Consider the following 27,091-nt stretch of genomic DNA (forward strand, 5'->3'; position numbering starts at 1 on the left):
ATGTAGCCATTTTTCAAAGGAAATTCATATACATTAGTTATCAATTTGAACCTCGTTAGTTTTACGAATGTTTTGTGCTATATAAATCTCATGGAAATTGTATTAGCGTAGACATATATTCCCCTTCTGACCATTTGAGGGAAGCAGTACCAAAAATCAAGATATATTTTTTCAGGAAATGAACAGATACATCAGTAACCATGGTTGTTCCCCATTACTCTTGACAAGGACTGGAGTCCAGGCATAGGTGGATACCAACACTCCTGAGTTTGGTGATTTTTCCTCATTTATCAGTTGAAAATTTAAATAAGAGATCTCCAGGTGCTTTATTATCTGACCTAAAATTGTGTCTCTTATCAGAGGGAATTGGAGCAGGGCGCTTTGCAGTATTTTCCTCTTGAGGGACAATCCGATTTGTATATTTTTAGGTATGGCGCAAAGTGGGAGAATAGTGTCACAGAGATTTGTGATTTGTTATTGTGATCAAAGTGTTCTGGATGGGAGGTGTGGTGTGTGTATTTTTTTAGCCTCCATGATTGTCCCAATTGAAATTATTGTAGCAGCAATCTTCTGTGAATCTAAAAATATAAAAGATTATTTATTATCCCCCACTTGCCTCGGAGGTTTAAAAGCAACCATCACTCATTCACCTCACACAAACTAACACCCTCCTCACAAAAACGAAGGAAAAAGAAACCATACGATTAATTGTCTCAGTCTCTCTGGCCTGCAGTTTATTGGATGAGGTTGATGCCTTTAATTGAAATGAAGGTCTTGTAGGTAGAGATTTCTTAGATTTTCCAAATAAGGTGGGTGGTGAGGTTGATAAACATCTTGGCTGGGATTTCCATTCTCTTTCTCGCCCCCCACCTCACTCCGGCGACATGTCTTGTGGAGGCAGCCCAGATCCCACCACCGTCAGAAGGATTTCCCTTTCTACGCATTCACTGCTTCCAGGAAACCTGTAGAGGGTGTTCACTGTCAATTGGACTGGAAGATCCGGCCAGAATATTCCAGCCCCTGTAATTGTCAGTTAACTCTTTGAAATGAACCCGGTACAAGTATAGATGAGGGATAATCAACATACAATAGGGGTTCTAATGCCCCACTTGCCTTTCCTCCCCGCACCCCCTAACCAAATAATGTTTATCTGAGGATCCGGTATTTCAGCAGCTGATTGGATGTCTGGCTTGTCATTAAAGATACATAATGAGGCTGGGCAATTTCACATTGTTTGTTAACATAAGATAAAATGGTACCAAGTGCTTGTAGTTTCTGCTATTGATACTTGAAAGGACCTGGATGAATGGCCAGTAGTATAAGTTAGCTTTATTTTAAAGAAACTACTTGCATATCCTACTGTCACTGTAGGGTTCATTGATCATATACTGTGTATACTGAGTGAATGGGCATGGAAGTGCCATACTTTGGCATGGGGGGTGGGGGGTGGGGGCGGCGGCACGCAGATAACGATTATGGGGGACGGGGGGGAAAGAGAGACACGAGGAGCCTTTCAAAAAGGTTCCCTCCTGGAGACTTGTGCAGTGAACCACCTTGAAAAGCTGGCTGACTCCACATAAATTGCAGAGGACTAGAATATACCTATCCCAGAAATAGGGCCAGCCATTGGGAGCTGCTTAGAATCTGACCCAGCCTGGACCCTTAAGAGGCTCTCTTGAAAATCAGAAACATCGTGGATGAGGTCAGGAATCCTGGAATTGGGTCCTGTCTGCCATTTGTAAAAGCTCACAGTATCTCCCCAATTCTGTGACAAATCAGCGTTAACTTGCATATTTAATTTTGTCAGAAAAAACCCCACAAAATAGGTACTGAGTATAAAGAAAATCTGTTAAAGGATAGAATTGATAGCTGTAATATTCCTATCTTTAGAACTCTAAACTTCATTAATCTAATCAAAAATATATAGATTAATTTGTAAGATATTGGGCGAGATTCTCCCATCGGGAGATTAAGTTCCGACGCCGGAGTGAAAACCGGAGTGATTCACTCCGGCGTTGGAGGCCGGTCCTCACCCCCTATTCTCCCACCCCCTGAGGGACTAGGAGCGGCACTGCATCATTTACGCGCGCCGGGCCTTGGCGCCACATAAAAATGGTGCCGCATAAATGACGTCGCATGCGCGGTTGCCGTCCTCCCCGTGGGCGCCCCGCAAGAAATGTCGGATTGATCTTGCGGGGTGGTGGAGGAAAGGAGGTCCTCCTTCAAAGAGACTGGCCCGCCGATCGGTGGGCACCGATCGTGGGCCAGACCCCTTTTGAGCCCCCACCCCCGGTTCTGGATCCCCCCCTCCACAGGCCGCACCCTCCAGCGTTCCCACGCTGTTCCCGCCGTACCGACTAGGTGTGGACGGCGCCGGCGGGAACCCGTTGTGTTGGGCAGGCCCCTCGGCCCATCTGGGCCGGAGAATCGCCGCTCACCCATTACAAACGATGAGCGCCAATTCTCTGAGTGGCCAGCCGTAAATCTCGCCGTGCCGGTTTGGTGGGGGTGGGAGAATCACGTGCGGGTGCCGGGGCAGCGTGGCGGGACTCACCCGGCGCCCCAGCGATTCTCCTACTCGGCGTGGGGGGGGGGGGGGGGGGGGGGGGGGGGGGGGATTGCGCCCAATACATTTCAGTTTATAATTATTTCTTTGCATGATTTCAGCTCTGCTGGACATGCTTCTGCCTTGCCAACAAGAATTTGTGTGCTTGTTCACGCTGTTTTTAAGTTCAAAATCTAATGCATGCTTCATGTTAAAATAATTGTGTTTGAAGTACAGAGTTGTTTGTTTTTCAATCATTAAACTTACTGTTTTTCCCAAAAGTACTGTTCATAAAAATAAGAACCAGTTCATTGCTTAACAATGGAGGGGAAGAAGAAGCGGAAAATTAACTGTTCTGGTACATTCTTGTTTTCGGAACAATCTGTTAATTTAGTCAATTTAAGCGAATGCAACACTGAGGAATAATAGTTTTATTATGGTAGCAAATTGATTAGCCCAACAGTCAGATTAGTTTACAGTTATAAATGTGAATTCCTGTGAGTATTCAAATTGCTGGAAAACCTTTTGGACTATGGTGACTTGTAAATTATTTGTGGACTCCTTTGCAGATATCCAGCTTCTTAAAAACAATACTGAATGGAAAGATGCCCTTGAAAAAGCTCTCTCTGAAGCTGAAAGTTTTTCCTTGCCGCTGGAGGTGTTTAAGGTAACTTTTCATTTAGTCTTCTAGATTTACCATTTAAAGTTTCATCAAAATGATTGAAAATTAATTTACGAATTCTAAAGTCAAAATATAATTTTTAGGTTTAGTTGCTGTCCCGTAACAGGTTAGGTGGATCGGCCATGCTAAATTGCCCTTAGTGTCCAAAATTGCCCTTAGTGTTGGGTGGGGTTACTGGGTTATGGGGAGAGGGTGGAGGTGTTGACCTTGGGTATGATGCTCTTTCCAAGAGCCGGTGCAGACTCGATGGGCCGAATGGCCGCCTTCTGCACTTTAAATTCTGTATGTAAGTGCAGAAAATCAGATAATGTATAGCATGTCTACTCAAATATGGGAGAGTCAGTTCAAACACTATGCTAGCTAATTGATTGCTGGCATTTGCACCCTACCAACATGGAAAAAAGACTGCCTGTGCATTCTTTGCAGAAACCATTGCTGAAGTTGGCTGAGGATTTAAATTAAAAATCCACCTTGACCTGTTGAATTTCACACTTGGTGTTTTTTTAAATACATTTAAAACTTTTTTTTTAATTTAGGAGGATGGAAAGCAGGTGGAGTGTGTATACATACTGGCGTGAACCAGCTAGTCAAATGGTCGCTTTCTGTGTTGTCGGTTCTATATGAGGGGCTGTTTAGCACAGGGCTAAATCGCTTGCTTTGAAAGCAGACCAAGGCAGGCCAGCAGCACGTTTCGATTCACGTAACAGCCTTCCCGAACAGGCGCTGGAATGTGGCGACTAGGGGCTTTTCACAATAACTTCATTTGAAGCCTACTTGTGACAATAAGCAATTTTCATTTCATTTTCATTCATTTCATATGAAGACAGTTTATTTTGAACCTGCAAAATAATGAGAGCTGGATAATATGGTTCAGAAAACCATAGCTGCTGAGGTTGGGCGCTGTATTTTGACAATTCTCATGGGAGTGTCCCTTTAAGATAAGTTTTTGTCTTATCACATGGCTTCAGTGATGTCATTTTGTGGGTAGAGCTGAGCTGTGGCTGTGAATTTTACTTTCGCTTTTGTTTTGGCTGCTGTGGACTACGGACAGAAAATAAGTGTTTTGGCCTGTCTCTCTCTATTTTCATTTTAAATATCTGTTTCAGTAAAAAAAACATTGATTATAGCTACCTGCTTTGGTAACTTATAAGATATAGTTTGCTTTCCGGAAGGGTTTAAACCTGCTGGTGAGACGGGGTCAGAATCCCCGAGAAAGACAGTCTTATTCCAGTGAGAATGCAGAGTGCTGGGCTATGCCCTTGAAAAGGGTTTTTTTGGTCTACAGGATTTTATTTTTAATTGGAACTGTTAAGGGGGAATATAGATTACTGTAGTTGTGTGGCGTCTTTAATGTTTGTAATTGATGACAATTCTTGCTGTTTGTGTTTATATTAATGTTAACAAAGTTCTTAGAATAAAGCTTATTTTGATTAAAGTGTCTCGGACGTCTGATGAATCACACCTGAAGGAAAGGCTCTTGTGCTCATCCCCCAGCTAAATTCAACATAAAGGTTACAGGTCAGGTGGACTTCAGAATATACTTTGGAGTTTCTAAACCCTGGCCCATAACACAATGCTGTGACTTATTTTCCATTCCACTTTATCCAGTAGGGATTTGGTGAAGCATCACCAGCACAATCTGTAAATACAGTACTCAGTCTCTGCTTTCTATGGTACTACAGCATTTCTGGCGAAACACTCCCACTGATTTTTTAAATCTCATGCTGCTCTGTTTTATATCCGTACATGAAATGATAACCTAAATAAACGAGTCATAGTTCCATGTCCTAGGCTGAACTAGCGTTAACCTAAGTAGATTAATGAATAAGGCCAATAGGGCTCATTATGAATAAATTAAACCATTTTGCAGCCAATTGTTGACACTGTTGAATTGAAGGACATGCAGCAGCAATTGTTCCGGGAATCGAACCTGGGTACCTGGCGCTGTGAAGCAATAGTGCTAACCACTGTACTACCCTGCCGCGCACCTGCCTATACCTGCGTCTGGGTTGCCTAGTGAACCATACTGACAAGACTTTTGTATGTGAATTTTCTTTGACTCTGACCCACTGCCTTTCCGGGTGCAGGAGAAGGAATTTGCCTGGCTGGTAACTACAGCCAGGAACCTGCAGAATTTTGTCTCTGCAAGTGAAGCAAGTGGTGTCGGGGGAGGGAAAACAGTGGGCAAAGTTGCTTTCCTCCAGCACAAGGAGGAACTGATAACCAAAGTGACCTTTGCAAAACTGTAGAATGTGGTTTACCTAGACTTCCAAATGGCTTTTGTTAAGTGTTCCATGTGAAAGGCTGTGAGTAAACTCAAAACCGTGGACGGTTCAGGTAAGTGATCAGGTTTCCGTACAAAAAAAGGTGAGGCAGACAGCTAAGAACTGAAATGAAATAGACAAAATATTCATGTGGATAGAAGAACATCTGTTGCAATTTAAATTTGCACAAAGCTAAGCCAAAACAGATGAAAATAAATACGCATTAAACCTTGTGGTGTTGTGGCCGACAAGAACAATTTTATTTTGTTGTAAGAAAATACATTAAACTTATCTACAGAGCTTTATTATTCATGGATTCTTGTGTCACTGACAAGGCTAATAGTTATTGCTCATCCTAATACAACTGAGTGGCTTCAACTTGGCTTTTTCAGTGGACAATTAAAGATCAGCCACATTTGTTGTGGGTCTGGAGTCACACATATAGGCCAGAAAATGTTTAGAGGGAGGATTTCCTCCCCAAAAGGAAATGTATAAACAGATGAATTGCAACCATCAAGTAGTTACTTGAGATTATCTTTTCATTCCATATTTATTTTATTAACTGGATTTCCCAATTGTTGTGGTAAAATTTGAATGCGTACCTTTGAATTGCTAGTCCAAAGCTCTGACTTACTAATCCAGCAATGTAACACTATGCTACTGTAAGTAATGTCAATTTATGATAGTTATAAAGAAGCAGATATTAGGAGGGGGTAACTAAGAACACGGTCTGAGATGGAACTTAAAAGGGTCTGAAATATTTAGAATGGGTCTTAGGCAGTCCTTCCGAGTCGAGGATGACTTGCCTCCGCACTAAAATGAGTTCTCGAGTGGCTGATGCGTGACCTGCGGTCTCTATCACAGATGGGCAGCCAGTGGTTGGAGGAGCAGATGGGTGGGGTGCCTTGTTTGCCACGCGCTCCTTTTGCTGTTGATGCTTGGTTTCAGATTGCTCTCAGCGACGAAACTCTAGGTGTTCAGCTCCTTCATGGATGTTTCCTCCACTTCGGGCAGACGTTGGTGTGCCTATCCTGTCAATGTATTTTGTGGAGGCAGCGCTGGTGATTCTTCAGGGTTTTGGTGTGCCTGATGTACATAGTCCACGTCTCTGAGCCATATGGGAGGGCAGGTATCACTACTGCCCTGCAGACCATGAACTTGGTGCCGGGTCTGAGATCTTGGTCTCCAAACACTCTCTTCCTCAGGTGACCGAAGGCTGCTCTGGCACACTGAAGGTGGTGTCTGCCATGTTTTTAAAAAATCTTTCCAATTAAGGTGCAATTTTGCGTAGCCAATCCACCTACTCTGCACATCTTTGGGTTGTGGGGGGCGAGACCCACGTAGGCACTGGAGGCATGTGCAAACTCTACATGGACAGTGACCCGGGGCCCGGATCAAACTCGGGTCCTCTGTGCCGTGAGGCAGCAGTGCTAACCACTGTGGCGGCCAATGTCTGTCCATGTTGACAGTAGACTCCAAGGAATGGAAAATGGTCACATTGCCCAAGGCCTCAATGTGGATTTTGATAACCTGGTGAGGGAGCAGTGCCGTGTGTATTATAAGGGCAGATTTGTAGAGCGCCTAGTTCTGAAAGATGTTTAGTATGAGGCCCAAACTTGTACGTCTCGGTGAAGGTGTTGGCAATGGTTTGGATCTAGACGTCCGAGTGTGCACAAGCATCGTCTGGATACTGTAGTTTAATGACAGAAGATGGGATGACCTTGGATCTAATCTGCCGACGACCAGAGGTTGAACAGATTTCCGTTAGTTCTGTAGTTTAGCTCCACTCCAGCAGGGAGCTTGCTGAGATGGAGCATTGAAGCAAGGAAGATAGAGAAGAGATCAGTGCAAAGACACAAACATGCTGGACCCCAGTCCGAATGCAAATCAAGTCTGTGAATGGATCCATTGGTCAGGATTGCAGCTGAAACAGAGGAAATGCTTCATAATTGACTGTTGTTTAAAAACAAATTTCCAATTAAGGGGCAATTTAGTGTGGCCAATCCACCTATCCTGCACATCTTTGGGTTGTGGGGGTGAGACTCACGCAGACATGGAGAGAATATGAAAACTCTATACTGACAGAGACCCAGGGGTGGGGTTGAACTCAGGCCCTCGGTGCCGTGAGGCAGCAGTGCTAGCCACCGTGATGCCCTCGTTTGACAGTTGAACGATTTTTGAAGGTCAAAAATGGCCATGTTCAAGGGTTGGTGCTGCCTCCTGTATTTCTTTTGTAGTTGCCGTGTGGTGAAGATCATGTCCATTGCGCCCCTTAGTGGGTGGATTCTGCGTTGCGACTGGGAGGAGCACTTCAGCCACAGGGAGAAGGCGCTTTTAAGGAATAATAATAATCTTTATTAGCGACACAAGTAGGCTTACAATGACACTGCAGTGACGTTACTGTGAAAATCCCAAGATTCTTGCAATGACTTTCCCTGTGGCCCACATCAGGGAAATTCCTCTGTATTTACTGCAGTCGTACTTGTCAACATCCGAGACGTCCACCTCCTTTCACAAAAGGAAAATTAGTTTGTGTGTTTGTGCCAGTTGTGTGTCTCTACCATGTTTTAGAGTTTCAGTGGGGATTCCATCTATTCCTGATGCCTTGTTTTTCCTTAGCTAATGGCCTTTTCTACCTTGTGTTGGTTTCGGGTTGTGCTGAGGTGGTGGCAGGTAATATATTGCAATATGGAGGCAAGAAGACTTGTTGAAGACCTTAACAGAAACTCTGGACACGATTTAGCAGACATAACACAAAGATGGCTTTCTGGCTGGTATGGCGGTATGTATCTTGTCTGCTGCAGCGCCAGGATTCACCCCACTGCACACTGACACTTTGCCGGTTTTTTTGGGTCAGAAGTGTGTCTCCCCGCCGAGGCCACGCTTTAAGCGATTTTCCTGTACTGGCGAGGACCGAGATCGGGGAGCAATTTTTAATCTCTGCACCCACCCCTTTGAGGCCCTCCTCTGTTTTCTGGGCACCCTCTTCACCTCTCCCCTCCCCCAAACTTTCTGTGGCTTTTGGACCCCCCCACTGTCTAATGTGCAAGGCCCCACCTCTGGTCAGACCACTGGCAGTGCCACGCATCACCCTTTCAGGACCAGGGTGGTGGTGCCAGGTTGGCAGTCCCAAGGTGCCCAGGTGCCAGTCTACCACCCTGCCCTGTTTCCCCCCTCCTCCCGAGACTCCTTAAATAAAAGGACCCTCCTCCCGAGACCCACTAAATAAAGGGACCCCTCTCCAGAGACCCCCTAAATAAAGGAACCCCCGCGATACCTCCTAAATAAAGGGACCCCTGCGATTCCATGATTAAAGGGTCCCCACCAAGTGACTCCCCTAAATAAAGGGAACCCCCCCAATCCAGAGACCTGCTAAATAAAGAGGACATCCCCCCTCACAGAATATAGTCTCCCAAACGAAGATTCTCACCACCTTGTCTCCCGCATGAGGGATTCCAGTCTTCACATTTGAAGATCTTGCCTTCGAAGTTTCTCTAAGAGTCGCTCCAACTTGGACTGTCTCGACAGCTACCCAGCTTACAGGATTTCAGTCACCTGCTCCTGAGAGCCTGTTCCTATGCATTCTCAAGTATGCACTTAAGCAGAACTAAAGCTTCTTTTCTTCTCCCCCCCCCCAAGCCGCAATCGCCAGTGCTTCTCTTCCCCCCCCCCCCCCCCACGATCTCCTCCTCCCTGCCGGGATCATTGTGTTTGCTCCCTAACTACCGCGCCCCCCCCCCCCCCCCCCCCCCCCATGATTGTCCAGGATGCTCCCACGCCCTCTTCAGGAAATGGTTGCTAACCGCAGCTCTTTTTCTGCCATGAGCCTCTTTCTATGCTCCTCTGACTTGCTTCCAAGCTGGGACCTCTTCATATCTCCTATCTAGATGTCTTGACTTAGGTGTTCATCCCAAGTCTCATGACTGGGGTTTTTGTGTCTTTTATTCTCTCATTATGCTCCCAACCACCACATTTGCGAAATTCTTGAGGTGAGGCCTGCCGGGTCCTGGAGTTCCCGGCCTCTTCTCTCAAGGTAAGTCTGGGTTGTTAATAGTAGCTGATTGAGTTTTCGTACTCATTCTACCAGCAGTCACAGCATAGAATAGAAAAGATTAAGTATAGTTAGAAGTGTGTTTTTTTTTTGTTGCAGTCTATTTGCTGTGCGCATGTTTGAGGCTAACCTGGAGAACAATCATAATTCACTTTACAAATAGAGAAACGCAAAAGTAAAATGCCTGTTTTGGACTGTTCCCGTTAAAGTTAATAACTTTAATTGACAGGAAAAGTAATATTAATTGGCTTATCTTGCCAACTAGGACTGTACAATGAATTTTAATTTGAGTTTCAATGTTCACACTTTAATATGGCATAAAGATAACTACTCTAATCGGGAAACCAACCCCAGTAGGAAGACTTTAAAAAATATTGATTGCAAGAATATAATAATTGTAAATGTTACAGGAAAACATTTTTGTTTGCTTTTAAAATGAAACTTTCCTTGGATCCTTACGCTGGAATTTTTATTGTATTCCACAGTGGCACACTTCACGTATTATCTGTGCTCTATTACTCTCCAGAATATTTGCAAGATAAAGTTTTTCCTCAAAATATTTTCTAATTTCACAAGCTGTTATGTTGTTGGTATTTGTTTCTTGTGTTATACATGCCTTGACCTGTGTTGAGTATTACGGCCCTAATTGCACGCGGCCAAAATATGGAAACTTGATTATCTTGCTAATTTTCCTTATCCATGAGGGTTTTCCCCATTTATAGTGGGTGGATAATAGAGATCCTACAATATCTGATTATTTCATTTAATTATTATACTGATGTACTAAGTTAGCAAAATAATCAGGTTTTGCATCCTTTTATGCCAATATTGAAGATGTGACTCTTGAAATTAATATAGAAATCTATTTAGAAATTAAGTAAAAATCCTTATTCCTTTGCCCACCTTTGGCTAATTGATGAGCACTAATATTTATTGAGATTTTAAATATGCTTTAAATGTTAACCTAAAAGTGTTTGATATACTTATGGACCCCTGGGAATAACCACTTATCAACCACCGGGGCATTCTTCGATTAGATTTGGATAAAGTCACAACATAAAAACATTATTGCATGAGTAGCACACTGAAAAAGAAGTCCAATAATGGACAGCTGGGATTGAGTTACAGGCAATTGCACAAATCAATTATGGGTGTGTTTTGTGGGGGAGGGATTCAGGTGACATTATGAACTATGCAGATTGATTCATTAGCAGCTGAATCCTGTCTTTCTATTTTTAAACCTATTATTTTGATCATTTGTAAAAGTTTCTTTTATTAATTGTTATATCTACAATGGACTGAGATTGTTCTTTTGTTGTTATTAGTGAAAAGCTTAATGTAGCTTACTTTATGAACAAACATGGAGTGCCATTGCGCTGATGTTTTATATCGGTACAGGGTTATCTGTTTGGAGCATATTTTTTCATATCAATGCATACATGTTGCCAAGCATGTGATGGAGAAATTTCCAAGAAATTGAATGACTGTAAATTTATAGAATGTGTTTAATCTGTGAGAAAGACTGTAACTCTTCTGAAAATGTGCAGTAAATGTTGTAGATGTGGCTGGAGCAAGAATACCATTGCAGCAGTTGTGTTCTGAATGGATTTTATTGCCTTGCATTTCTAGGAATGAGTAATAACAAGAGGTCTTTGCAGAAAATCTATTCTGCTTGCCAATCTGCCCTTCTGGCATTCTGCCAGTTTTGGTTTCATTTTGTTTTTGCTGTAATTGCATGTGGGACGCTGGAAAAAATGTTAACAGTGATGCTGGAAACCCATTATTGACAAATGATTGCTGCAGATGTGAGCTGCAAAGATGAATTCTATTTTGTTTATTGATTTGCAATAACCACATTGTGCTGTCTTTGGATGTTTTTATGTAAACACTTTATGAATCCTTTTATAGCCAATAGTCATTCCACTTCTATTCTAATGATGTTTAGTTAATGATTTAAAGCTGTTTGCAGTTGCTACTTGTATTAACATTGTTATCTTCTTAAAATGTGTGCTTTATTCAGACGTCCTATTAATCCCTTTCGATAACTAAGAGTGATGGCTCAGGCTGTCTTACACTTCAGAAAGTGCACATGCTTTGTGAGAAATCTACCATTTCTTAAACATTTAAAATTAAAAGCAGATGAAAAAACATTAAATTGTCATATCTATTTATTTTGATATTTTGTACTCCAACGTTTGAGGTGAAATCAAGAATTGTTTAATGAAAGATTCAGTGCAGACTTTAGTGCAAGTTCAAATGAAGCAAATACAGGTCACTGATTGAAAACAGTTAATGTCAGAGAAATTATATCGTACTTAAGACCCTTTTAAGGCACTTGATGAGTGTAAACTCAAGTCAAAGCTAAATCCTAAATTCGGTGTGGTACCTATGCATTTTTCAACCTATCAGAGAATCTACTATATTTTAGGAGACAGTTTATTGCAAAATCAAACTCTGTTTTTTTTATGCCTGCTCAATAATAGCTTAAATTGCAGAGCAACTGTGGGAAAATTTAGTGTGCTTTTTCTTGTTGATTTTTCACGATTAACGGGTGCAAAACAGATAACTTTTAACAACTGACACTCTTTCCAATCTGCATGAAGTTGTTGAAAATATACAAGCACAGCTAATGAGTATGAGAAGATCTGCTCAACAATTTAAAAATAGCAAAGAAAAATAGAAAAAGGTGGCTCTAATCCCTGAAGTTTAGCCATGTATTAAATTGGGAAGAAAATACATGTAGTCATCCTTTTTAGTTCCATCTTTAAGCCGGATCAAAAACACAATGCTATGGAATCAGATAAACAAAACATGCTTTTTTAAAAAAGTGTGTAAAAATAAGCCCAGTAGCTACAGGTCCGTCAGTTTAATCTCTGCGATGGGGAAGCTTTTAGAAATGATAATGTGGGACAAAATTAATAATCACTTAGGAAATTGCAGCTTGGGTGCCAGGATTGCAATGCTCCGGTGGCATTGCCAAGGGCAAGGAGGGCCTTTTCCATGAAATGAGGGTGGAGGGGTGTTTGAAGGGTGGGGGTGTGCAGGGCAGGTAAGTAGGGGACTCTTTGAGTTTGGCGGGGGGAGTGATGGCTAGGAGAGGGAGTGCTTTAAGGGAGCTTGAGGAGGGGGCTGAAGAGGGGGGACCCTATAACCGGATGTCCCCACTTGGGTGGTGTGGGGTAGTGTCCATGTGTGTGGGTGTGACATTGCCCATGGGTGGGGGGTGTGGGGGACCCATAAGCTCGCTTGGAGATCAGGCGAACCCAATCTCCGTTCAGCTCCCCAGTGCTAAAAAAATTCTCCTCGCCATGGCCCAATAAAGTGACTTAAGTGTCATTGAATAGCAGCGGGGACCGGCGGGAAACTACCTGAAAAATCTGCCACAAATTAACTCTGAAATTTTGGGGGTGAATCATACCCAGGAATTCCAAATCATAAGAATTAACCATAACTACAAATACAATTCTTCCAACTAATAACTACTGTCAAAGTTGATTTGTGGCAACATGACTAATGAAGAAGCAAACTTTCTAGTGTTCAGTTGAATGCAACATAAACCAAATGTGAATTGTGAGACTTTAGATCATATGAATTTGATCAGAAGCATATTTGTCATTTTGAAGACCATTTCTAAGGGAGTGTATAAAATGTTACTGCAGGAAATTATAAATATAGTCTTAAATATTTAAAGAACCAATTATGAAGATATAAAAATGCAGGTAATTTTAAGCACCACCAATGAGAAGAGGGAAGGGTGAGGATAGATCATCAGGTTCCCGAAACCTGACCCTAATCTGCTGCATATACGACTTTCTCCATTTTAATTATAACTGATAGTGTTTTGATAACCTGCTCTGAAGAGCTGGTTCCAGGGTTAAGTGAGGGCTTTGTTCTTGATCTTTGGTAAAGTTTCTGCCACCTACATGGGTTCTGAGGGTTTGGACAGCTAAAGGGAGACAAAAACAGCAGGACTCCTCTGCAAGCAAGTGTTTTTTTACTGCACTGCATGTGGACCAGGAGGAGCAGGACTTTCGCTTGGCCTCTCAGGTAAATCTTTTCAGAATATAAAAATAAAGCAGGAGTAGCCCACCCGGTCCATCTTGGGCCTGCTTCGCTGTTCAATTTGGCTGATCTTGGGCTTTAATGCCATTTTTCCACCTGTTGAGACCTAATATCTGTCTATCCCTTAAGTGTATTCAATGATGGAGCATCAACAAAGAATTCCAAATATTAACAACCCTTTGAAGAAATTATCTGAGTTCTAAATGATTGGCCTCTTACCTGAGATTCTGCTCCCATGTTTTAGATCCCCTGACCAATGGAAAAGCCACCCTATAAATACCATTCTAATTCCTTTCCCGCACCTAGTGGTGCTTTATGGTACACTTTCACCTGTTTCCTTAGCTAGTTATACCTGGAACAGATCGGTAGGTAGTTTGCCACTAGAGGCTTATAGCTTGAGGGGCACCACTCTGCATTTAACGTAGCCTGATCAGGAGTCTCTCCCGCTCTTAGCTCCAGCCATTGGCGTATTGGAAGGATTTGTAGGGGAAGCTGTGGTGTAGTGGTATTGTTGCTGGACTAGTAATCTAGAGACCCAGAGTCATGGTCAGGGGACCCGGGTTCGAATCCCACCATGGCAGAGTGAAATTTGAATTCAATAAAAGAAAATCTGGAAATGAAAGCCATGAAATAGCTGCCCATGAAACCATTGATGATTGTTGTCAAAACTAATTTGGTTCACCAATGTCCTTTATAGGGACGAAAATCTGTTGTCCTGGTCTGGCCTACATGTGACTTCAGATTCTCAGCAATGTAGTTTACTCTTAAATGCCCTCAGAGATGGGCAATAAATGCTGGCCCAGCCAGTGACGCCCACATCCCATGGACAAATGAAAAGAAATTCTCCTCCCTCTGCCACAAGATTGCCAGATCCTTGTTCCCCCTCCCTTCAACCCCTGATCCTTATTGACAAAAGATTGTACAGTTATGTATGTCATAATTGAGAAAACTGATATTGTCATAGGCTTCACCCACAACAAAGGTTTAGAAGCCCATCAGTTGTCATAATCTAGCAGGCAAAAGATTAATTAATGTGTCAACAATGAATGGAAATCAGTGGTTTGAATGAGGCAATTAGATTACTCTTCAAATCATGTCAGTTCCGGAATACAATTAATTAAAAGCCTTTTTTCTATCCTTCGGAGTAGCCCATTTCTTACACATCTTGTTATATTGATTATTATCTGGAAAAGTAGGTACTTACAGAAACTGAATAAGCAATAGCATTGCTTTTTTTTCTGCATGTCTTTTCAGTACCACTCGGGTTTGCTATGACAAGCATAAGTGTATTTTTAAAAGTAGCCTTGACATGTTAGCATTTTGGAAAGTAGCATAATGTGAATAAGGTACAACACTTCTGCAATTAACTTTTTTAGTCCTGAAGGACAGTTTCAGTCTTTGATTTGATTTATTATTGTCACATGTATTAGTATACAGTGAAAAGTATTGTTTCTTGCATGCTGTACAAACAATGTATACCGTACATAGGGAAGGAAGGAGAGACTGCAGAATATAATGTTACAGTTATAGCAAGGTGTAGAGAAAAGATCAACTTAATAATTGAATTAGAACATTGTTAGAGAATTTAACACGGTTGGAATGAAGTTTTAAAAGCATAGAACGAGAGTAAAAGATAGAATTAGAGGGTATGCTGGGCATAGCTTGCAAGAAATCACCTCGCTCCGGTGCCATCTTGGATAATCTTGGAAGCCCTATAATTGGGATTGATGATGAAACTTGCATTTAAGTTTGAATGTTCTTTCGATAGGTGAGCCTTCATTTTATTATTTATCATGTGCAGGAGGATTTTGAATGCCAAATGAGATGCAGTTGATTTAGAAAAATGTTACAGAATTATGGAAAATATACTTTTTCCAAAATGGGCTAAAAGCTCCCAAAGCATAGCACATACCATTTTGGAGATGCTACAGTCAAGAGCAAGTATATTATAATCCATTTCATGAATTTTCTTTTGTTCTTGGCGTGTGGGCAATGTTGACAAGGTTGCATTTATTCCTTTTAATAGCCTTGACCAGTTGGCAGGGAGTCTTCTTATTAAACCACTGGTAAAACACTAACCTCTTAATGGTGCTGTTATGGCACTACATTAGAAATTGTGGAATATTGAACTATGGAGGAATGACCTATCTATCCAAATCTGGATAGTTTGTGCCTTTTCCTTCATAGTGGTGGAGGTTGCAGAAGAAATTCTGTTGAAGTAACCTTAGTGAATTGCTGCTGTACACCCTTCGATTATGTACTGATGCCCCATTATTGGATAGTATGGCTATTGAATTGAGTGACAGGACAGCTGATCAAGCAAATTTCCCTGTGATGGCTTGTGTTGAGTTTCTTAAATGTAGCAGTTACACCTATATAGGCAGGTAGTGGGTATTCCATCGCTCGCTTTATTTGCGTCATATAGATGGTAAAAAAGTGAGGGTTAAATAAGTGAACCAATGTAGAATACCCAGCGTTTGCCCTACCCTGTCTATATGGCTGATCTAGGTAAGATTTTCATCAACAACCACCCCCAAGATGTTGTTAGGACAATTCAGCAGTGATTTTTTTGGAGCCTTGAGGGCGATTATCATTACTTGGAACTTGTGGTGTGGAAATTACCAGCCATTTTCTGTTCAAATACGGTGTTATGCCGAACCTACTGTAGGTTGGAAAGCACTGTTTCATTATCAGCCCAATTCTAAATAGCAAAGAGCACTGCAAATAATAAGAACTCGGCCCTAATTAAATATTATGACACTTAAATTCATTGATAAAGCAGCTGAAGACGGTTGGACACGGGTTTCTTTCCTCAAGGTCACAAATAGTAACATCTTGAGCTGCAATAATTTGGCATCTGACAGCCACAAATATCGTCCTTTGTGTCTGTAATGACACAGGTGCTAGATTATTTTTCCCCCTTTATCTCCATTATGTTACAGCTCCTTGCTGCCATATATATGGGTTGAATGCAGTTTTGGTCTTGAGGCCAGTCCACACTTGTCTCTCCTGGATTTTAGCTCTTCAATGTCGAGACCAAAACTGTAAAGAGATCTGGACTGTGATTGTGACCCCAACTGAGCAGCAGTAAGCACATTGTTAGTGAGTAAATGTTGCTTGGTGGAAGTATTAATGTTTATTTTCATCACTTCACTGCTGATGAGGAGACTGATAGATAGGGTGGTGATTGACCAGATTAGATTAATCCTTTCTTTTTTTTTGTGGACAGGACATATCTAGTCAATCAAGTCAGGTAGATGCTAATGTCATAACTGTACTGAAACCTTGGCTGAGGGAGGAGTTGGCTCTCTTGTAAGCCTTCAGTACTACAGTCCGTGTTGTTGGAGGCCAAAGAATTTGTCCATGACTTTCTAGTTGCATTTGTATCGATTGCAGCACCAAGTTCCTAACCACCAGCCTGCAAGTGGCAAGTATGTTAGATACTTTGAAGACCTAGCATTGCTCAAGTGCTAACATCTTCATTTATAATATTTGTATGTAATGAATTTGTGCTGGTATTATAGTTAATAGTCGAGGGGCGGAATTCTCCGACCCCCGGGGGATCGGGGGATCATCCGGGGCCGATCGGCGGGCAGGCCTGTGCTGTGGGACCACTCTTTTTATTTCGCCTGCCATGGCCTTCACCATGGCGGGGGTGGAAGAGACCCACTCTCCTGCGCATGCGGCGGTATGATGTCAGCAGCTGCTGACGCACCGGCGCATGCGCGGACTTCCGCCGGCCGGCGAAGGCCTTTCGGCCCCAGCTGGCAGGGCGGCAAAGGCCGTTCGCGCCGGTCGGCGGGGCGGCAACCACTCCGGTGCGGGCCTAGCCCCTCAATGTGGGGGTTGGCCCCTAAAGGAGTGGTTGACACTACGCCGGGACCCCCCGCCCCGTCGGGTAGGGGAGAATTCCGGCCGAGGTTCCTGACAGAACGTTAGTTAAAAGAAAGCCTGCATATTTCATCTTTTAAAATTAACTGTTGTTCCAAAGTGCTTTACATCCAATGCAGTAAAGTGTTGTCACTGTTGTAATTTAGGAAAGGGGCAGCCATCTTGTGCACAACAATCTTCCATAAAGCGCAGTGTGATAATGACCAGATGATAATTTTGAGATGTTGTTTGAGAGATAAATATTGGCTAGGGCACTGGGGATAATCCCTTGCTGTTCTTCAAAGTAGTCATGAGATCTTTCATGGTCATTTTGGAGATTATGGGCGGGATTCTCCGACCCCTGCTGGGTCAGAGAATGGCCGGGGGTCGGCGTGAATCCTGCCCCCGCTGGCCGCCGAATTCTTCGGCCCTCCAAAAAACGGCGAGGTGAGAGTCGCACCGCCCGCCTGGAGAATGGCGGGGACCGGCGCGACTCAATGGGCCCCGGGGCTGCCTGAAGTCTCCGGCCCGCGATGGGCTGAAGTCCCGCTCGTTTTCTTCCGGTCCCGCCGACGTGGATCAGACTAGGTCCCTTACCAGCGGGACCTGGCGGCTCGGGTGAGCTCTGGGGTCCTGGGGGGGTGTGGGGCGATCTGGCCCTGGGGGGTGCCCCCACGGTGGCCTGGCCCGCGATCGGCAGGCGGGCCTGTGCCGTGGGGGCACTCTTTTACTACTCGTCGGCCGTGTCAGCCTCCGTGATGGCCGACGCGTAGGTGACCTGCGCATGCGCGGGAATGACGTCAGCAGCCTGCTCGCCGGCTGGCAGAGTCCCTTCGGCCCCGGCTGGCGTGGTGCCAAAGGCCTTCCACGCCAGCCGGCGGGGAGCAAACCACTCCGGCGCCAACCTAGGCCCCTGTGTCATGCCAATCCGTCCCGCCGGGACCTCCCACCCCGCCGGGTACGGGAGAATACCGCCCAAAGTGTTAAAGATCTCATTTGAAAGAAAACCACTCCAATAGACCCACGGTACTGCACTGGGGTGTCAGCCTAGATTTTTGTGCTGAGGCCTTAGGGTGGGACTTGAAGCCACAATATTTGAACTCTGGTGAGTGTGTTACCACTGAACCAGCCTGAAACATTGGTAATTTTCCTTTGTCCTGAAATTTTGAGTATAATAGCTTACTGATATTAAAGTAAAAAAATTGAAGATCTCAAATAAATCTATAACTAACAAAGTCCTGGGAGTCTATTCAATCTGGGACCTGCGTTTAACAACCTTGTTAAAATTAAATTAAGACCCTGAAACATATAATTTTATTGCTGGTGCGTAAACCATATTTGTACTGTAATGTGTAATCTGGTGTGTTACTTAAAATTTAGCTATTTTGTTTGAATTTTGGTAACCTTTCACAGGTTATGTGCACTATTATTCTTGAACTGATTTGAAGGTAACACAGGTGGTCCTTTTGACTTAAGCAAAAATAACCATTGCAAAGGGCTGAGCCAACACGGTGAAGGAAATTTACGGCTGGGGTTGAAAGTACTTTTTAAGTTAATTTTATGTAATGTTTTACAATAAAAGTTATTCTGCCAACACTCGACCCATTCATCTAAAATTCCTTTCTTCACTCTGTGTGATAACTCATTTCCAATCCTCAGACCAGATCTTGCCAGCAGAAGCTTGTTGCTTTAAAGAACAATGGGCACAGTTTCAAATAACCAGATCATGTTAATGCTATAACTAATCTTGTAGCTAATAAACTGGCATTTCAGGGTTTTCAAGAGTAGAAAATGAATAGTAAAGGTAGGATTATGTGTAAATTTACCAGTAACAGTAAAAGTAATGCCCAGAATGTTGATTTTCATTTTGGATATAGCACTCAATATATCCATATTAAATTAATCTTTTGACTATTTCAATATTTAGTGACTAAAGGAATGTTGTGCAAGTACTTTAGCTGGGATTTAAAGGCCACGCTGCACCCGAAAAGCAGCTCACCGTGGCGCAGCATATAGAAGTCCCCCGCTCCCGGGATCCACCTGGCCCACAACGCCTCACAAGATATAATGCGATCTTGCCACTTTTCAACAAATATGTATATTAAAGCTAGTCTCACTTTAATGTGCAGATCCCCGAGTTACCCGAGGCGTGGGATCAGCCTCCCTCACCTTGGAGACCTCGGATAAGTGTCATTCAGTACTGGTCTCCACAAACAGGAACCAGACGGGATGGCACTCGTGGGGTCACCCAGGCATTGCAGGCCCCCTAGGTGCATGTCTTTGGGCATGGTGGCAAGCTGACATTGCTGCTGCCAATCTGGCAGTAACACCTGGGTGCCAACATGACTGCCAAAGTTCCCAGGTGTGCTGGCAGGAGCACTGCCAGGGTGCCAGGTTTGCACTGCAAAGGTGCCAAGCTAGTATTTATTTTGCACGGGTGTGATCGGGCATGGGATGCCTTGCACGGGTGTTGGGTGGGGTGCTGGGGCGGTTGAGGTTCCTCCCATGGTGCGTTGTGGTTTGAGGGGGGAGTTGGTCGCTTTGGAGGCCTTGGGAGATCTGGACGCCATTTTTAAAATGGTGTCTCGTTCTCTCGCTACACCTGAGGAGTTCTGGCGAGTGGAGCTCCTCAGTGCACGAAACAGGGCTATGTGCGGCCTCGGCCGCGCGTTCCCCATTGAAGCCCTTTATGAAACTCGAGTCACGCTCTGTAGCATTTCTCAGCACTATGAGAAACACGCGGCTATAAATACTCACTGTAGGACTTCTGTTCGCATTTAGTAAGATCGCACCCACTGTGTTCAAATGATAGTGTGCACATAATTGTGTGCACATAAACGTTAGAGGAATAGTGATAGAAGCAAACAATATCTGCCATCAGTTAATGAGATAAATAATTCATTTAAATGCAGTAGGGAGCATCAAATACAGTGAGATTATAAATCACTTTCAATTATATTAGCTTCAAGTATTTGTATATTTGGGTCTACTGTACAATTGAAAGCCTTTGCATACGTACTGAAGATTTAGAGGGTATGCACTTGCCTGTAACATGTTTCTGTCATATTTTCTGCATTAAATCCGTTGCAAATCTAAGCTCATGAGACAATCAGAAAAGCAGCTTGTTTATATAATCATGTAATTGTGAAAAATGCTTTTTGCCTTCAATTCCTTGGAGGGTTATTTCTGGAAGTTTGTGAAGAACATAATCTTTTGAATTTTGATATGTTCAGTTAGACATGTACTTATTACCCTTGTTATTCAGTCTAAATGTTTCCATTAATTCCAGATGTGATAATTCTAAAGTAAGTGTATGGTCAGTACATTTCACACTTCTAGCTGTTTTCAAGCCAAGAACATAGCAAATAGTCTGGTCATGTGGTGGACTTGTTTGCCCACTCCCTTCGGATGGTGCCAGACTTTGGACCCACTTGCCACAGATTCCAGATTCTGGCTGCTCATTGAGATCATTTTCAAAATTGCTAGACTTTGGTTCTTCCCATATTTTTGAGCCCGCCCCTCTTTCTTCCAGTCCCTGCATCTACCAGACCCTGCATTTCCTGGACCTTCTATCCCAGTACTTTTACACGGGCTTATTCCCTGATTCGAGGACACACCGCTATATTCCAGTGTTCTCCGATCTGGAGCTCTCCCTGTGCTGAAATAACGTAGAACCCGAATCGATGATCCAAACAACATCCTTCAAGAGTTCCTACCTCTTATGATGTTCACAATTGTTGACAGACTTTAGTAGCTGTCTCTACTGCCACACCTTGCTTAAATTATACCCCCTCTATTATATTCCCAAGAATGATGTTTTGCATCAAGCCATATATTGCATCTCCTCCCCATGATACCGACGCCTGTAGATTTGTTCTTCCCCATAGCCCAATCTTCCAGGACTGCTCCAAAATGACACAGTTGTCACTGCAATTAATCCTCCACATACTTAACTCCAAACTACTGCGGTTTTCCTGCTATCTTCAGGTTGTCTGTGATTTTGAAAAAGAACGGGGTAACGATTAAAGGCAAAATCGAAACACAACATAATAAAGGCCACTTATTTACGTTTCTCATGCCAAAAATGAACAATGATTGAATTCGTTCTCCAAAGCAAAGCCAAAATCCAACTTCTGGATCGGAGACACAAATCATTGTGCATTACATGGCATAACACTATTCCTATTTGAAGCAGTGTGTTCACCTTAAATCAACATGAAATGCAACAATTGATGCACTATGCAAAAAATCTAAGGTCTTATATTTTGCATTTACATCTAGCCTAATGATGATTAATGCATAAATAAAAGCAGATGTGGGACAAAGATTTATGTAAAGTAATCTGTCAGTGATTGACATAGATGTATTGATGTAACTGCGGTGGGCAAAGGTAGCAGATTTCTTTCTGCAAGTCAACGTTGAGGGAGAATATATTTATTCATGCACTCCTGTTTTTTAATTTCTAAACATGACCATCACAGCAAGTCATATTTGTTTACATGTTGGGATAGGAGTTCATTTCCATATCAGGATAGTAATTGTTTAGTGAAGTGTCTTGGATTATCTTTTGTTTTCCAGTGCTGGAGAGCACTGAAAACTGAAGTGTTCTTACATTTGAATGGTATCAGTAAGAGAGAGTGGGATTTGTAAAATAATACGTTGCGAATCATCCCATTAGTGTTGCCTGTCTCTGCGCTGGAAGGAAAATAATTTATACACACTTCTTATGGATTTCATGGCTTGTAGATTCTTTGCTCTCCTGGGTTGCCTAGTATTTAATTAACTTAGACTGTTTAGGCTGTGGCTGCAAATTCCAATATATAGACACATTTTGAGGTATTATCATGTGCAGTATCTTATCACAAGAAGTTTCTGGGGCGGGATTCTCCAGTGTACCAGTCCTGTGTTCCTAGGCGGCACGCCCTCGCCAGTAGCCGGAATCTGTGTTCTCGCCACCTGCCAATGGGATTTTCCATTGTGGCTACCCCACGCTGCTGGGAAACCTGTGGGCATGGGTGTGCCGCCGGAGGAACGGAGAATCCTGCTCCTGGAGTTTCTAGTTTTTCTATATTTGAAGAAACTGTTGAGAATTCCTTACATTAATGTCCTAAGTCAACTTAATACTTGGTAATACCAGAGAGAGCCTTCAGTGTAGCTGACATGATAAATCTAATTTTACTTACACTATCAGCAGTGGAATGTTGGGCTATTTTTGCAAAAAAAATCATCAATATTACTTAGTCCAAATCTCCAACATTCTCGAACCAGAAGTATTCTGCATTACTGAAACAATAGTTGTAGCTGCATTGAAGGTGTTTGTATTTAAAGGCCATCTCTTTCACCAAACTTTTGGTCATCTTCAGCGTCTTACTGTCAGAATTTGTTTGATAACGCTCCTGAGGGATGCTTTATGCATTGAAAGTGATACAACAATAACTTGCATTTATATATTTCACTGTTGCCCTGTAATTCTTTGAAGTGCCATCTCGTAGCGGTGAATTCAGCAGTCCTATCGTGATTACTTTTTTTTTAAACCCAGGACCAACCTGATGTGAGGGACCATTGTTTCACAGCTGGCATGAAGTTGGAGGCAGTAGATCCAAGGGAGCCCTTTTCCATCTGTCCTGCCACAGTAACCAAGGTGAGCATCAAAGACTCTGTCATCAGACTAATTAGACTATCCTTTGGAGATGCTCTCTCTCAACTTAAAATGTTGCATTGTTGTTTTATAGTAATGTACTATTCCAATTTACTCATAATATCAGTCCTTTTTATAAAAATGTGATTGCTTGTTGCAAAACATAAGCAGAACAGATATCTAAATTCTGGAATAAACCATTTGGATTATAGTTTAATTTTAAAAGGAAACATTTCGAATTAGCAATGCACTTTAAGTAGTAAAATAAGCAGTAAGGTTCCCTTCAACTAACATCTATACCTGCATTAAAGTTGCTACTTTTTTAATGGGTGTCATTGAAACCATATAAAAATAAGTAATCGTACAATAATAATCTTTATTAGAGTCACAAGTAAGCTTACACTAGCAATGAAGTTATTGTGAAAATCCCCTCGTCGCCACACGATATGGCGTCTGTTTGGGTACACAGAGGGAGGATTCAGAATGTCTAATTCACCTAACAAGCACGTCTTTCAGGACTTGTGGGAGGAAACGGGAGCACGCGGAGGAAACCCACGCAGACTCGGGGAGAACGTGCAGCCTCCACACAGACAGTGACCCAAGCCAGGGATCGAACCTGGGTCCCTAGCGCTGTGAAGCAACAGTGCTAACCACTGTGCCAACATGTTGCCTGTGGTGTGTGCATTAGTGTGCATGAATATTAAGAATGATTATTTCAAAATAATCAATCAATTTTGAGCATATTTTATGAATACCAAACATTCTTTTTACAGAAGCTACCCGCTCTTATTCTTACAGGTTTTTAATGATCAGTATTTCATGATCACAATTGATGACTTGAGGCCAGAGGCTAGTGAAAACTCTCTACTTTGCCATGCTGATTCACCAGGGATCCTTCCTGTTCAGTGGTGCCTTAAAAATGGGGTCCATCTGACTCCACCCAAGGGTTTGTATCTGTTTGAATTGTAAAGAAAACAAAATTCAGTATTATTTTATTAAACCATTTTTTGTTTACTTTTTTTATTACAAATTTTAATACCTAATTCAACAAAATAAAGGGCGCGATTCTCCACCCCCCCCATGCCGATTGGGAGAATAACGGGAGGACCTCTCGACATTTTTCACGCCCTCCTGCTACACCCCCCCCCCGCCCGACCCACGTCACAAATCGCCGCTCGCCGTTTTTTACTGGGAGCGGCGATTCTCCGCGGCCGATGGGCCGTGCGGCCGGGCCTTTACGCCTGTTTTTTCAAGGCAGCAAACACACCTGCTTGCTGCCGTCGTAAAAACGGGCGCTGGATGCCCGTTTGGGGCATCCAGAGGCCTGTTTGGGGCGGGAGCACCACCGTTGTGCTCGGGAGGGGACAGGCCCACGATCGGTGCCCACCGATCGTCGGGCCTGCGTCCAAAAGGGACGCACTATTTCCCCTCCACCGCCCGACAAGATCAAGCTGCCACATCTCGTCGGGCGGCGGTGGAGAAATGCGGAACCGCGCATGCGCGGGTTCCGTCAATGGCGTGATGATGACACCCGCGCATGCACGGGTTGGAGCCGGCCACGCGTTATCTTGGTGCGCGGCCTTAACGACGGTCCTTAAGGCCGCGACGCCGTGATTCCCGGGGTCCCGCTCCTAGTCCCGATTGGGGGGGGAGAATCGGGTCCCGGGAACGGGCGTGAAGGCTGCCGTGAAACACAGCCAGTTTCACGGCAGCCTTTATGACTCTCCGCATTTGCGGAGAATCTTGCCCATAGTTTCTCACTAAAACTTCGTACTGTTTCAGTAATGTGACTGCTAGCTGTTGCATAGCAACAGTGATGAAAGCGGAGATAAAGGACATCTTTAGTAGTTTGATAACTTGCGGATTTATATCCTTCCTGAATCCGTTACAAAGCAATCCTTTATATCAAATGCTGATTTAAACTTTTTACCTGCTTTTAAAAATCCTACAAACTGGAATATTATCCCTCTACAAATTGTTCACATTAATTATCATGTAAACTATTTGTGTTGTGCATTATTCTGATCTCCAGGAGAGTCAAATTGCACTCCCCCGCTGTATCAAAAAAGGCCATGGTGAAGTATCAAAAGATTGCTGACATGTGTGCCCTAGCATCAGTAAGCAACATGAGAGTAGGAATATGTGCTTATTATTGTTTATATGTTGTCTTGTAATTTTGCAGGGTATCCTGGCTTAGACTTTGACTGGGCTGATTATCTTAAACACTGTGGGGCAGAAGCACTTTCTCAATACTGCTTCAGAAATGTAAGTTGTGGTTTCCAATACAATTATACTGCTCTACAATAAAACTTTCACTGAAGAAAATGTCACTGCTCCGGGAAAATAATCATGGAAGGTTTACATAATTAAATTTCAGTAAGTAATACCAATAATATGTTTTGGGTTATAAAGAGCATGAATCCTAGCAAATATCTTTGACTAATGAATATATTATGAAAATATAACCTTGTGAATTTCAAATTGCTGAATTAGTGCAGGAATTGGAGTTATTTAAATTGAATACAGAAGAACCTCTTTAGGTTTCAGTTAAACAACTCACTGGAGGAAGAGGCTGCGCAAATATCCTCATCCTCAAAGCTGGGGGAGTCCAGCACATCCATGCTAAAGATCAGGCTGAAGCATTTGCAACAATCACAGCCGGAAGTGCCAACTGGATGATCCATCCTGGCCTCCTCTGGAGGTCTGCAGTATCATAGATATCAGCCTTCAGCCAATTTGATTCACTCCACGTGCTGTCAAAAAACGGTTGAAGGCACTGGATATTGCAAAGGCTATGGGCCTTAACAGTATTTTATCAGTAAAACTTTCTCCGCCCCTAGCTAAGCTACTTTGGTTCAAACTGCAACACTATTGTACCCGGTAGTGTCGAATATTGCCCAGGTATGTACTGTGTGCACACACAACTTGGCCAGTTACTGCCCTATCTGCCTACTGTTGATTACCAGTAATGTGATGGAAGGGTCATCAACAGTGCTATCAAGTGGCATATGCTTCGCAATAACCTGCCCACTGACGCTCAAATTGGTTTCTGACAGAGTCTTTCAGCTTTAGTTACAGGTTTGGTTCAAACACTGACAAAAGAGCTGAATCCCAGAGATAAAGTCAAGAGTGATTGCACTTGACATCAAGGCAGCATTTGATGGTGTTTGGCATCAAGGAGCTTTAGCAAAACCAGAGTCAATGGGAATTGGGGGATGGGAGGAGGGGGCAGAATTTTCTGCTGGTTGAAGTCATACCTGGTACTTGGAAAGATGGTTGTGGTTGTTGGAGGTCGGTCATCTCACGGAGGAGTTCCTCAAACTCTGAGGCCCAAACATCTTTAGCTGCTTCATCAATGATCTTCCTTCCATCATAAGATCAGGGCCGGGATTCTCCCCTACCTGGCGGGGCGGGGGGTCCCGGTGTGTCGGAGTGGCGTGAACCACTCCGACGTCGCGCCGCCCCAAAGGTGCGGAATTCTCTGCGCCTTTAAGGGCCAAGCTCTCACATTGAGGGGCTAGGCCCGCGCTGGAGTGGTTCCCACTCCGCCGGCTGGCGTGAACGGCCTTTGGCAGAGGAGGGGGTCTCTTCCGCCTCCGCCATGGTGAAGACCATGGCAAAGGCGGAAGAAAAAGAGTGCCCCCACGGCACAGGCCCGATCGGTGGGGCCCGATTGTGGACCAGGCCACCGTGGGGGCTCCCCCCCAGGGTCAGATCGCGCCCCCCCCCCCCAGAGCCCGCCCGCACCACCAATCCCGCCGGTCAGGTAGGTGGTTTAATCCTCGCCAGCCGGAGAGGCCTGTCAGTGGCGGGACTTCGGCCCATCGCGGGCTGGAGAATTGCCACGGGGGGCCCGCTGACCAGCGCAGCGCAATTCCCGCCCCCGCCGAATCTCGTGGGGGCAGAGAATTCGGGACACAGCGGGGGCGGGATTGACGCTGGCCCTGGGCGATTCTCCGACCCGGCAGGGGGTCGGAGA

General features: G+C 43.7%; 1 protein-coding gene across 4 annotated transcripts in view; it reads left to right on the forward strand.

Moving 5' to 3' along the window:
- The window catches only part of sfmbt2 (Scm like with four mbt domains 2), a 192,212-nt gene that overhangs the window by 92,396 nt on the left and 72,725 nt on the right, over positions 1–27,091 (forward strand). For all 4 annotated transcript variants that reach the window (XM_038811888.1, XM_038811889.1, XM_038811890.1 and 1 more), the window contains exons 7-10: positions 3,115–3,212; positions 23,014–23,115; positions 23,911–24,058; positions 25,295–25,377. In XM_038811888.1, the coding sequence (XP_038667816.1) occupies positions 3,115–3,212; positions 23,014–23,115; positions 23,911–24,058; positions 25,295–25,377 (431 nt within the window). The remainder of the gene's footprint in view (positions 1–3,114; positions 3,213–23,013; positions 23,116–23,910; positions 24,059–25,294; positions 25,378–27,091) is intronic.

This window comes from Scyliorhinus canicula, chromosome 11 (genome assembly GCF_902713615.1).
Source record: "Scyliorhinus canicula chromosome 11, sScyCan1.1, whole genome shotgun sequence".
In the NCBI taxonomy this organism is placed as follows: domain Eukaryota; kingdom Metazoa; phylum Chordata; class Chondrichthyes; order Carcharhiniformes; family Scyliorhinidae; genus Scyliorhinus; species Scyliorhinus canicula.